The sequence below is a fragment of the Carcharhinus amblyrhynchos genome, chromosome 16 (genome assembly GCF_965287045.1).
Source record: "Carcharhinus amblyrhynchos chromosome 16, sCarAmb.v2.hapA, whole genome shotgun sequence".
NCBI lineage: Eukaryota > Metazoa > Chordata > Chondrichthyes > Carcharhiniformes > Carcharhinidae > Carcharhinus > Carcharhinus amblyrhynchos.
This window is the reverse complement of record NC_137339.1, coordinates 9,911,669-9,925,856: the sequence shown is the minus strand read 5'-3', so window position 1 is coordinate 9,925,856 and position 14,188 is coordinate 9,911,669. Positions and strand designations below refer to the sequence as shown.

Here is a 14,188-nt window from a genome sequence, read left to right as displayed (position 1 = left end):
TGGTCCATTTTAACTCTGAAAACTTCTGTTTCTTCCATCCCTCTGCATCTCCAGTAAATCAGAAGCCAAATCTCTGCACCAGCTGATTAACGACAGTGTGGCCTTCCCTCCTGCCCACTATCTGCCCTACTACTCCCTGGAGACTGGTCCCTCTGCCAGTCAAGTACACGTCATAGGACCTGATGACTTCATTGTTTCAGTTGTGAGGTAAACAATAAAAGGGGGGAATTTTTTTTTAAGACAAACATTTTGGACCCTTGGGGAGTCGGATCAAATTGAGCTCATTCTTATAAGCGGCTGACTTACTTGTACCAATTTACATGAGATCTTGTCCATTATGGAGAAATCTAGCACGAGGGGGCATGGCTTTAAATTAAGGGGTGGTAGTTATAGGACGGATGTCAGGGGTAGGTTCTTTACCCAGAGTGTGGTGAGGGATTGGAATGCCCTGCCTGCTGCGGTTGTAAATGCGCCTAGTTTGGGGGCATTTAAGAGATCTGTGGATAGGTTTATGGACGAAAAGGGATTGGTTTAGGTTAGTGGGTCATTGTTTTGTAACTGGTCGGCGCAACATCGTGGGCCGAAGGGCCTGTTCTGCGCTGTAATGTTCTATGTTCTATGTTATCAGGCCATAAGAAGCAATTACTTTTTGTGTCTGCTGTTGATCATAGTGTAATAATGCATTCATTTGCATAGCACCTTTTCCTATCAAAATATCAGTGTGATACACAATGAATTATGTTGTGAAGCCTGTCATGGTATTGGTTTGAAATTTGGGTGGGTGCTGTAGATTTAAGTCCTGGGCTATTTTAACCTCAGGGCCTCATTAACTGGTCCAACATCTTATTGCTGAGACCTTGCTCTGTAAAATGGCGACCACTTTTCTGCAGGCCTCTACTGCTCTTCAGAAGCAGTAATTGCACAAGAATTACTTTAGGATACGTGAAAGATGTTACTGCAGCAGTCTCGCATTCTTTTCCACTGTTCAGCTCGAAGTAAATGTTAAATAACGAGCAAGAAACGGGAAGTTTCAGGAGGGTTCTGGGATACATAGTGAGGTGGCACTGTGCCCAGGAATATTCATATCAAAGTACATCTTTTCTTTATCTATCCTGCAGCTCCCTGAACCGTCCATTTGGAAGTGGGATTATGACGGCCTCTGGGGTTCTTCTGAACAGCCAGATGTTGGACTTCTCCTGGTCAACCAAAACACAGGACAATTCCACAGTGAACCTTGTAAGGAAATGTTTTCTCCCCACTAAAATAACTCCCCATCTTCATTCTGACACAGTCCCTGTGGAGTATATTAACCTAGAAATTCATTGACCATACATGTTTTATAGGTGAAAGACACTTAAACATCCAATAACGCAGGCAGTGTGTAGGCAAGTGTACACCCGTACCATACTGGCAGTGTGCCACACTCCATATTTGGTACAGAATGAAGCAAGAGTGTCTGGGACCCACATCAGAAAACCCTCACCCACTAATACCAGACGTAGTTGCAACATGGCCACAGTTGGGGAGGTGATGGCCTAATGGTATTATCGCTAGACTATTAATCCAGAAACACGACTAACGTCCTGGGAACCAGGGTTTGAATCCCGCCATGGCAGGTGGTGGAATTTGAATTCAATAAGAAATATCTGGAGTTAAGAATCCACTGACGACCATGAAGCCACTGTCAATTGTGAGAGAAACCCATCTGGTTCGCTAATGTCCCTTTGGGGAAGGAAATCTGCCGTCCTCACCCGGTCTGGCCTACGTGTGACTCCAGAGCCACAGGAATGTGGTTGACTCTCAACTGCCTTCCAAAGGCAACTAGGGATGGGCAATTATCTGGCCCAGCTAGCGATGCCCATCCATGTCCCATGAATGAATTTTAAAAAACGTACCAGGTGTTGACATTGTGCGCGGAGATTCGTTGGGGTTTGAGGGAAAACAGGGTTGGGTGAAAGGGGAAAAAAATAAGAAAACAAATCTTTTTCCATATTGCTGTCAGTTTGAGGCTGCTGTGAATAGGTAAAAGGATCAGCACAGGCCCCTGCCAGTGCTTCACTGAGGTAACTGTACTAAGGCACAAAATACCAGATACCAAGCCACCCAGTATCGAACAGTCGCCACCCTGACTAAGACCAGACTGTCTAGTATAAAGTTGGCTGACACTCCATCCTATCCTCTCCGTACACAAACAGGGAGACGGATGTCTGTTTCAGAAAACTTCACAAAATTTGGGTGCCCAGAGTGATGCCAGAGATGGGGACCTTGCTGCTTTTCAGGATAACCAGGTTTATGGGGCGTATTTGGGATCTTAAAGGAGCCTCTGGAGGCCTCCGTCAAGACAGTGAACCCCTTTGAAGAAAAATATCGTTAAATGTGGAACTGCCCCCAAACTGCTGGTGTAACAGCTCGAAATGTAGACTGATCTCACTGATAGACTTCACCTGTATGTGTCTGCAGCTTGCTGATCTAATTTCAGCGAATCCTAGGTCCAATATCGAATGTGACTTTGGCCAACCCATCCAGGTGCCATTTTATTCCAGCTGGCAATTTCACCTGATTGAATCCTCCAAAATATTGTTGAAGTCTCATAACTCTCTTTAAAAAAAAAAATTCCTAGAACCCTTACAGAGGCCATTCAGCCCATCGAGTCTGCTCTGATCCTCCGAAACAGCATCCCACCCAAACCCTCCTCTCTGCCTTACCCTTATAACTCTATGTATTTACCACCTATCCTACACAGTTTGGGACACTTAAGAGGCAACTCTGCATGGCCAATCCACTTAATCTGCACGTCTTTGGACTGTGAGAGGAAAGCGGAGCACCTGGGGGAAACCCACGCAGACATGGGGAGAATGTGCAAATTCTGCACAGACCATCACCCAAGGCAGGAATTGAACCCATGTTCTTGGGGCTGTGAGGCTACAGTGCTAACCACTGTGCTGTCGTGGTGACCCAAACATCATGGCTAACATTCAAAGCTCTTTTGTACTGTATCCACGTCTATAGATTTGGGAATAGTTTTAGTTTAAACAATGTGGGTTAAGGCTTTTGTTGAGCATGCTCATTTTTAGAAATTTAAAAAGGATTTTTAAAAATGGGTGCTATGAAATTCTTTGCAGAACCTGGGGGTGGGTGCATCACTAGCAAGGGCAGCACTTATTGTCCATCCCAAGATAGGATGCAGTCCTGGTGATGGAAATTAGTTAGGCGCCTATGATAATGTGGTTCGAAGCATGGATTAGAACATCTAGAAGTCCAGATCAATTACTTCAGACGAGTTCAAATCCCACTGTGGAAACTTGAGAATTTAAATTTAATAAATTAAACAACTTTATGACTTAAATGACCTCAGGAAGCGTAGAGAAGAGCATGCTCCTGTCTACATCAACAGGAACGAAGTAGAAGTGGTCGAGAGCTTCAAGTTTCTAGGTATCCAGATCACTAACAACCTGTCCTGGTCCCTCCATGTAGTTAAGAAAGCCTCTACCTTCTCAGGAGGCTAAGGAAAGTTGGCGTGTCCATTATAACTCTTACCAACTTTTACCAACTTGTACCATCAAAAGCATTCTTTCTGATTGTATCACAGCTTGGTATGGCTCCTGCTCTGTTCAAGACCACAGAAAATTGTAAAGGGTCATGAACAAGTCCAGTCCATCACTCAAACCAGCCCCACTCACTTGATGAAGGAGCAACACTCCGAAAGCTTGTGATTCCAAATAAACTTGTAGGATCTTAACCTGGTGTTGTGAGACTTCTTACTTTAGGGGGTCTGATCTGTGCACAACTACAGACCCACTGCCAATGGCTGACACTTAAACCCAGCCCAACAAGCCACTTGGTTATTTTCCAGAAGGCAACTCACCCCTCACAATCTCTCTGAGCAACGAGGGATAGGCAATAAATGTAATTTAAGAAGGATTTTCTGATGTTTGTTTGACTGTTCATTAAGGGGAGGAGGATTTTTTTCAGCAAACCTGCCTTGGAAATGTAAATGAACTGGATCAAATCTGTGAAAGAACCATCTGTTGAGTGATTCACAGAAACAAGTGGCTGTTCCCCATATTGGTGCTTATGTGTCTTTATCTTTGTTTCAGAGGAATAATATTCAAGCGGGCAAAAGGCCAATGTCTTTTTTGTTACCCACTGTTATACGGCCGTTACGAGGTATGTGTGGAACATATCTCTCCCTGGGAGCCTCCCTTGGAACCAAATCTCTGAGTAGCCTCACCGAGGTTAGTGAGGATTATTATCCGTCATTTTCCCTCTGTTTCCTTGATTTGAAGGGTGGCATGATTGAGGTGCTCAAAATATTAACGGGGCCGGAACAGTAGACGGGGAGAAACTATTTCCTGTGATTTGGGAATCGAGAACAAAGGATGCAATTCTAAAATTGGAGCTGGGAGAGCCATCTGGGAGAGAGATCGGGAAGCACCTTTTCACACACAGGGCAAGGGAAATGTGGAATTCTGGCAATGTCTGTCAAGGAATGAGGAGCATAGAAATGTAGAAATATAGAAACTAGAAGTAGGAGAAGGCCATTCAGCCCTTCGAGCCTGCCCTGCCATTCATTTTGATCATTGTCGATCAGCAAATTCAATATCCAGATCCCCTCTTCTCCCACATATCCCTTTAGCTCCAAGAACTAATTTCTTCTTCAAATCAACTACTTTCTGTGGTAGTGAATTCACCAATCTCTGGGTGAAGACACTTCTCCTCACCAGTTCAAAAAGGTTTACCCCCTATCCTAAAACTATGACCCCTGGCTCTGGACTCCCCCACCATCAGGAACATTCTTTGTTTTTGAATCTACCCCATCTAATCCTGTTAAAAGCTCTCTCAGTTACTCTGGGAGCCCTTCTCAAGCTTTCAAGACTGAGATGGTTACTGAACAAAAATCTAGCAAGCGACCAATCAGCTTGGATCATGTAGATCAAGCCCAAGACAGGAGGTGAGAGCTTGGATCGGGAATGTCTCAACGACTCTGAATTAGACTTGATTTGATGGAATTGGAATAAAAACAAAAGAAAAAGCACGATCCATCAGATTGGCTAACAAGCTTAAGGGGCTAAATGGCGTATTCCTGTTCCTATGGGGTGGATTTTAAATGGGGGCAGATTATCCCGGCCCCCAACCGAAAAGTCCATTGGTACCTCACCGACCAGAAGCCAGGGTGTTCCACATCAATAATATACTGGCCGAGGTCTTAATTGTTGCACCACTGTGGAAACCACACCTCTGTATTCCCAGCAGCACCAGAATCGATTAGTGGCCACTGCTGGAACTACAAGCAGGCCCCAGAGAAGAAAGTGTTGTGAATCCTGAACTTCAATGAAACCTGGGATTTTGGACAGGCCCCAGTGAGGGGAGGGGGAGATACGTGGGTGTGCGAATGGGTTGCAGAGACTGGTGTGAAGTTTAACGTTGCAGGGATTTGTTTGGGGGCTGGGAGAAATAAGAGAGGAGATACAATTTTTTTTGTGATGCCTCCAATGAGTGCAAGGAACCCCTCCTCCCCTTACCCCTCCCATCCGGAGGGGGATACCTGGCTCACCATCCTCCTTTTCAGCAGCCCATGCAGTGAAAGCTGCCAACCCACTTGCCCTGCTGCTGCCTACCCCTGGCATACGTACTCTAATGGCACAGGAGGAATGAGGCCCTTGCATGGGCATTAAGTGGCCACTTAAGGGATGTAATAGGCCACATAGTGGACTACCTGATGCCTTGGTCCTGCGGCACACTGTAATATTGATGACAGGTTGAGGGTGAGTGAGAAGGCAGCCCCCTCCCCATTTTAATTTAGAGTCATAGAGATTTACAGCATGGAAACAGGCCCTTCGGCCCAACTTGTCCATGATGCCTGCATTGGGCCCATATCCCTCTATACCCATTCTATCCATGTAACTGTCTAAATGCTTTTTAAAAGACAAAATTGTACCCGCCTCTACTATTACCTCTGACAGCTTGTTCCAGACACTCACCAACCACCCTGTGTGTGGAAAAAATTGCCCCTCTGGACCCTTTTGTATCCCTCACCTTAAACCTATGGCCTCTAGTTTTCCTTTGGGAAAAGATGTTGACTATCTAACTGATCTACCCCCTCATTATTTTGTAGACCTTGATAAGATCACCCCTGAGTCTCCTACTCTCCAGCAAATAGATTTCCAGACTATCCAGCCTCTCCTTATAACTCAAACCATCAAGTCCCAGTAACATCATAATAAATCTTTTTCTGCACTCTTCCTAGTTTAATAAAATCCTTTCTATAATGTGGCTGGAACAGGACGCAGTATTCCAAGTGTGGCTTTACCCATGTCTTGTACAACATCAACAAGACGGCCCAACTCCTGGATTCAATGTTCTGATCAAAGATTTATGAGTCCCCCCCCTGTTTTCCAGTAGACCAGTGGGGAGGAGCTGTAAAATTCACTCCGATGTTTCAGCATTCAAAGGTACTGTGTAAATATCAGTCGATAATTCACAACTGGGAAATGGGAGATGACTGGGATTGGCAATAGGGCAGAGGTAGGAGTGTAATAGTGACGTAGTCTGTTGTTGTTCAGCCTTGTTTGCACCCTCACCACTTTTTCGTTTATTGTGTCTGAGTAGGTCTTGTTGAACATTTTCTCGTTTCGCAAGCATCTGAACGAAAGCCTTTCCCTCGGCCGACTCTATCCCCAGCTTCAGCCGAACGTTTTACTAGTTGACAGTGAGTAAATCAAACCATTTATTTTACTTGAAACAGAGAAATTAATTGCGTGCAGTTATGTTAACCTTTTATGACGTATGGTTGCCCCAAAGCACGTGAAGTACTCTTGAAGTTTAGTGGTCGCTGTGATGTTGGGAACGTGACAGCCAATTTGCAGACAGTAAGGTCCCACAAAAAGCAATATGATAACCAGTTACCAAAAGAGAAGACGCTGGAAAATCTCAGCAGGTCTGGCAGCATCTGTAAGGAGAGAAAAGAGCTGAGGTTCTGAGTCCAGATGACCCTTTGTCAAAGCTGGTCATAACCAGTAATGTATTGAGTGTTGGATATTGGGGATAACTGTCTTGCTGTGATATAGAAACGCAGACACTAGAAGCAGGAGTAGGCCATTTGGCCCATCGAGTCTGCTCCACCATTCCTTTTGATCATAACTGATCATCAAATTCAATGTCCTGATTTCTCCCTCCCCCCCCCATATCCCTTGATCCCTTTAGCCCCAGGAGTTATATCTATTTTCTTCTTGAAATCAGACAACGTTATTAGAAATATTGTCATGGGATTTTTTACATCCACCTAAGGCTTTCTGGATATGATTACTATCTTGGCAAGATAGTAATTCCCATTTCTTCAATCCTCAGAACCCCATCTGTCCTGTTCCCTTTGGAATAGAAATTGAGCACTCACCAGCATCCTGCTTGGTTGTCAACACAAAAGCAGGAGGAAGGGTAGTAGCTCCTTTTTCTCAAACAGCAGCTGTCATTCATTTGAGAGATGCTGTGAAAAGGTGTTTAAAGCCACCATCCGACTTCAGTTTGAGTTTCTCTCCCCATGGCAACTGGATCACATGGGCATGTCTCTGAGCTGAGATATTTATCTAAAATTCTGTGTTCTATTTTGACTAAAGATATATTTCAAAACATCACTGTCTTCTAAAGTCCAACAATCCTGACAAGAATCATAGAGATTTACAGCACAATAAGAGGCCTTTTGGCCAATCATGTCAGTTAATAGGAATCATCAGCCGAATTTCACTTTCTGACTCTCGATTAGTGACCTTGTAGGTTACAGGACTTGAGGGCAGCACTGTGGTTAGCATTGCTGCCTCACAACGCCAGAGACCCGGGTTCAATTCTGCATGTTCTCTTCGTGTCTGCTTGGGTTTCCTCCGGGTGCTCCGGTTTCCTCCCGCAGTCCAAAGATGTGCAGGTTGGGTGGATTAGCCCTGTTAAATTGCCCCTCAGTATCAGGGAGATTAGTAGGGTAAATACGTGGAATTACAGAGATAGGGCCTGGGTGGGATTGTTGGCTCGATGGGCCAAATGGCCTCCTTCTGCACTTTAGGGATTCTATGATTCTAAGTGAATATCCAAGTAGTTTTTAAATGTTTTGAGGATTTCTGCCTCTACCACCCTTTCAGGCTGAGCTCCAGATCCCCACTACTCTCTGGACACCCTCTAAATCTTCTACCTAAATCTATGCCCCTGTTTTGAACCAAGAGTCTGGCTGAGGTTCCTCACCTTTATGGCTCTGTTCCAAGGAAGGCATTAAATTGATTCAATTAAGTCAAGGGAGCGACATATTAACTAACAATTCCACAGAGGCGATGGCCTAGTGGTATTATCGCTAGATTATTAATCCAGAAACCCAGCAAATGTTCTGGAGACTTGGGTTCAATTCCTACCATGGTAGATGGTGGAATTTGAATTCAATAAAAATGAAATATCTGGAATTAAGGATCTACCAATGACCATGAAACCATTGTAGGTTGTTGGAAAAACCCATCTGGTTCACTCATGCCCTTTAGGGAAGGAAATCTGCTGTCCTTACCTGGTCTGGCCTACATTTGACTCCAGAGCCCCAGCAATCTCGATGACTCTGAACAAGGGCAACTAGGGACGGGCAATAAATACTTGACAGCCTGCGATACTCATGGCCCACAAATGAATAAAAAATAATCCCCTGAGTTTGGAAATCAAGGGGTTTAGATCTATTTGGTGAGTTTCAGTGTACAATAAAAGAATCCTGCAGCACAGGAGGAGACCATTCGGCCCATTGTGTTTGTGCCAGCCCTGGAGAGAACTCGCCAATTGTCCCACTGCCTTGGTCTTTCCCCATAACTTTGCAACGTTCTGCCCGGCAGGGACCAGTTCCACCATACGTCAAATATTTCTCCAACTCCCTTATCACAGTTATTGAACCAGCTCCCTTATAGGGAGTGCATTCCAGCTCGTGATATCTCACTCCACAACTAATGTTCTAATCATCTCAGAACTGACTCGATTGGAAATTGTCATAAATCAGTCTCCTCTGCTTACTGATTCTAACTGCCAGCTGAAAGTTTATTCACATTTCCTCGACCAAAGCACTTGATGTCTTTGAACCTCCCCTCAGCCCGCAAGGAGAACACATTCAAGGAATTAAAACCTCTTTGTTGCTTTCCAGATGAATTCGCGGAGGAGGATGTGGAATTTCTCACGGAACGGGGTCATACGGTGGTGAGAGAGGAGGTTCACTCCTTAGTCCATGTAGCCAAGAGGGTCAATGACTTCATCACTGGTGCCAAGGATCCCCGGAGCACCGAGGCAGCTGCGGCTATCATTTTGTAGCCAGAAGTTTGTTTCCCTCCCCACCCCCCGAGCCCCCTCCGCTCCCAGTAATTGTTTCTTTTTCTCTTTCACTTTTTGTCTTTTGGTTCGCAAAACGGAAGATGGAATGCAGTAACGGTCAGGTTAGAACGCCATGGGAAGAGAAGAGAAGGGATGAGCTATGAGGGGGGTTCCACCTTCCCCGGGTCTGGCTATCATTGACATTTTTAACTGAAGGTGGCCTGACTCTTGTTGCCTGTCGATGTTTTTGTGACCGTGAGCCTATAGAGCAGACGAAACGCACACTGTATACACTCACCTAGAACCAAAGCTTGCTGCAGATTTACTCAGTCATCCTCCTCCTGTCCCTCACGCTCCCTCTTGTTTTTTTATTTCCATAGGTCACAGGGAACCAAAGTTCCCCAAATCCATTGGTGAATTGTGAAACCTTTAACACTTATTTTTGAGGCATTCGCATCCAAGATGCAGATCTGTGCTGACTTTGCATCACTTAGGTTCTGGTAGCATACCGGTTATGTTGCTGGACTGAGTTCAAATCCCACCCCAATAGCTGGGCAATTTAAATTAAAAGAGTTAATTGAATAAGTCTACCGTTTTTAAAAAAAATCAGAGATGATAATGGGCTATTGTAAAAATCCATCTGATTGACTAATATTGCTTCGGAAAGGAAATCTGCTGTTCTTACCCCAGACTCACTTATGTAGGACTCCAGAGCCACCTTGCTGTGCTGACTCTGAATTGCCACTCAAGTTATATCAAAACTGCAGTGAAAAGCTGTGTAAACTCCCTACTTCCATTGTGGGGATATCTTTACTGCACAGAGAGCCGTATTTCAGAAAGGTCACTCGCCTTCTCAAGGGTAATTAAGGATGGGCAATAAACGCTGGCTTTGCCAGCAATGCCCGCATAAATAAATAAACATATTTTTTGCCCTATCTTTTCCGCATTTAGTGGTCAAAGCACCTCAAGTTCCTATAACAGTTAGAAGTAGAGGGCGGCACAGTGGTTAGCGTTGCTGCATCACAGAGCCAGGGATCCGGGTTCGATTCCTGGCTTGGGTCACCGTCTGTGCGGAGACTGCATGTTCTCCCCATGTCTGTGTGTGTTTCCTCCGGGCGCTCCAGTTTCCTCCAAAAGATATGCTGGTTAGGTGAATTGGCCGTATTAAATTGTCCCTCAGTGTACCCGGACAGGCGCTGGAGTGTGGCGACCAGGGGATTTTCACAGTAACTTCATTGCAGTGTTAATGTAAGCCTACTTGTGACTAATAAATTAAAAGCTTTAAACTTTAAAAAACTGAAACAGAGTTTTGTAATCCTCTCTTCCCCGCTTGGTTAGCCCTAATTATATATGGAGCTCCTTGCATTGAGGATTGTGTTTGGCCCAGTTGGCTGAAAATTGCCTGGAAATTTTAGTCTTTTTCCCTACCCCAAACCAAGGGATATGGAGATAGGGCCTGAGTGGGATTGTGGTCAGTGCAGACTCAATGGATCGAATGGCCTCTTTCTGCACTGTATGTTTATATGATAAAGGATCATTAATAATGATTTTATCTTGATTTTTGCTTCATTTTAATTTTTTTTCCCTGAAATATATATTTCCCCAGCGGGTGCTGATTTTTAAAAATAAGTAGATCCCACCGTATCTACTTCCTAAAACCTCCCTTGTATTTTGTTCTATTCACCCCTATTTCAGCTCAACCTCACAGGCTGCCTCAAGTGGAGCTATACCTTTCCGTTCATGCTGCAATTGCGATGAGAACAACTCTATCAATGATGCCAAATGTTTCAGTGTTGGCCGTTTTTATTTATTTATTTATTTGTTTTAAAATCTCGTTACACTTTATTTGCACAGATCTCTTGAAACAGTGAATCTTCTGAAAGCTGGATGTTGTGAGAGTAGATTCTTAACTTTTCAGTCCCACTCGGATCGGTCCGACCAAAACCCCACTGCTGTTTTTTTTCCCCCCTGAAGTAGCCAGAATATCGTACAATGTGAGCTACTGTTGAAGACCTGTATTTATTCCGATTATTTACATTGTTCTGGCATGTTTAAACTGTTGCGAAATGTACCTTCCCGTGCAAAGTATTTCTCCATAAACGTAGACCAACTGAGGATCAGTACTGAAGGAGTGCAGCACTGTCGGACATGCAGTCTTGCAGGACGAGAGGTTAAATCCGAGGATGGGATGTGAGATGCCACACTATCGGAATGTTCTCCCCCTGTTTCTTGGTGTTACTATCAATGATCGCCAATTAAGACAACAGAAGATCTGACTATTTATCGCCTTATCTGTGGGAGCTTGCTGTCTGCGATTTGGCTGCACTGTTTACCTGTGTTACAGTCGTAACTTATGCTTCCAACGTAATTCTGAGTGTTTTGGGACGTCCTGAGGTCACGAAAGGTGCTTTAGAAATGAGAGTTCTCTTTTCCTTGAACTCCTGGTTTATCACGTCTGCGTTTTTTTTGTGGTTGGTGGTTTAAGGCCAAGTTCACAGGGGTGCGTAAGCGAAAGGAGTTTCAATTATTTTCACCAATCATTTTATTGAATAATGTGACATTTTTGGGGTTGTAAAAAAATGGTGCCTACAGAGGTGGCCCTGCAATTTTAAAAATACTTAGTTCCCAATGTTGTGTCCATTCCTTACATTCATGTGTGTTTTCTTTTTCTCCCTCCACTCAATGCTATGTCCACACCCCTGAATTTCCCCAGAGGACATGGAGAACAAGAGACTATTCAACCTTAAGTGTGAAAACACAGCCAAGGCCATTTTGGGGTTCATCCAGTGCCTAAATGCATACACTTCCCAGTAAGAGGTGCAACCCTGGCTGAGATTATTTATATTTTCTGTACATCCAGTAGTAATAGTAAAATCTCCCCTTGCTTCCTTGTTCAGTGTCAAGTCTTGAGCCGGGGACCTGGGTGCATTAGCTAATGTCGAACGTACAGCCACAGGAACAGGCCCTTTGGCCCACTATGTCTGTGCCAGTGTTCATACTCCACATCACCCTTCTCCCACCTCTCTGTCTAAAAGGCAGCAATCACAGGGAAGTTTTGTTTTGTAAAATAAATAAATGACATTTGTTTCTTGAAGGCACCGCCTATTAGTACTCAGTGGCATGTTGGAAAACCGCCTAAATGTTGAACAATATTGGTTTACAGCGCGTAAAGAGGCCATTTGTTCCATTATGTTTGTGCTTGCTCTTTGCTAAAACAATACAAAATGAATCCCTTCCCTGTGAGGCATGGCATGTTCTCCTGCTTCTCAAGCTTGTTCAATTTTCTCTTAAAAGATCCAATCACCTCTGCCTCAACCATTCTGTGCTCTGCATAAGAAATGTCTCTTGACCTCTTTCCTCCATCTCGATAATTTGGGGTGGCACTGTGGTTAGCGTTGCTGCCTCACAGCACCAGGGACCCAGGTTCAATTCTGGCCTCAGGTCACTGTTTGGAGTTTGCCCATTCTTCCCGCGTCCGCGTGGATTTCCTCTGGGTGCTCTGATTTCCTCCCACACTCCAAAGATGTGCGGATTAGGTTAATTGGCCATGCTAGTGTCAGGGGATTGACAGGGTAAATATGTAGGGTTACGGGAATAGGGTGGGATTGTGGTCAGTGCAGACTTGACAGGCTGAATGGCCTCCTGCATATAGGATTCTATGAATTTAAGTTGACGACCCCTTGTTGCTGACGTCTCATTCAGTGTCTTTCTATCTGTTGAACCCATCATGTACATGGACAGTCAGAAAAACCACACTGCGAGACTAAATGTTTACTAAATGTTCAAGTGATGTCAGGTATGATTGAAAAGTTCAGTGTAAAGACAGTCAATCATTTATCCCTGTGCACATTGAATTCTGTGTTTGGTTGAAGTGACCAGTAATGGGTAGCGGAAGTCAAGTAATACGCCAGAGTCTGAGACTTGGTGTGGGTGGAAAAAGATTCAGAACCACATCCTTGGCCTCTGTTGGCTCCCAATGGCTGTTGTTGAATTCATGACACAAAGATCAGGTGGAGGAGATCAATGATAATAGCTGAATTTCATGGGCCAAAATAGTTTTTTGAAACTCTTAAAATGTTCCATGGAAAGTTAAAAACAACAATATGTCCTTTGGGTTGTTGAAGATGGGGAGAGAGAAGCAATCTTGAGAATAGATGGGGTGGGAGAGAGAGAAGAGAGGTGGAAGGAAAGTAGCAAAATAATTGGACACGAAACGTTTTGGGTTGAATAATACAAGGTAACATTTCAAAATGGGCGCCGAAGACTCTATAGATTTAAGTAGTTTCTTAATGTTAGACACATCCAAGAATGTGTCACTTATTTTCATCATGAAAATTGCCATGGACAAGTCAGATCTTAAACACTAGATCTTATAGTTGATGAAATAAGGGCAACGTAGGCCAGTTCTTGCCTCATTTACAAAGGGAATGATCAGATCAAGTGTAACACCAGAGCGTGTCCATTCTGCCATTTTACCTGCAAGGTACAGCAGTAAGCGCGATTCCAGTGAAGCTACTCTCGGCCTGACCACTGGGAGACAGTGTTTAACTTGCTGTTTGGCAGTTGCACTTGGCTTGGACCTTTTGTGCTGCATGAACTTGAAAAGGGTGGCGACCGACCCACCAAGGAAGAGAACAAAAAGTAATGCAGGGTTTTCAAAGGATGGTTATTTCGAGGAGGGTAGCAATCATTCATGAACTGTTAACTGGGAACGTAATATTGAATGACGATGTCTTACTGTTTAACGATGTGACTGTTTTTGAGTTGAGTGTCCTCGGGTTCAAATGAATACCAAGAATTGTATAAATAGAATGTTATTTATTTATCAAATTGCCAATTTGCGCCTCAAATAAAATCCTTACCCTGCTAAATA

General features: G+C 44.1%; 1 protein-coding gene across 3 annotated transcripts in view; it reads left to right on the top strand.

The window, feature by feature from the left end:
* Positions 1–14,188, top strand: part of ggt7 (gamma-glutamyltransferase 7) — a 59,795-nt gene extending 45,607 nt beyond the window's left edge. For all 3 annotated transcript variants that reach the window (XM_080204680.1, XM_080204681.1, XM_080204683.1), the window contains exons 11-15: positions 55–207; positions 1,119–1,236; positions 4,098–4,235; positions 6,610–6,709; positions 9,152–14,188. In XM_080204680.1, the coding sequence (XP_080060806.1) occupies positions 55–207; positions 1,119–1,236; positions 4,098–4,235; positions 6,610–6,709; positions 9,152–9,315 (673 nt within the window). In that variant the 3' untranslated portion in view covers positions 9,316–14,188. The remainder of the gene's footprint in view (positions 1–54; positions 208–1,118; positions 1,237–4,097; positions 4,236–6,609; positions 6,710–9,151) is intronic.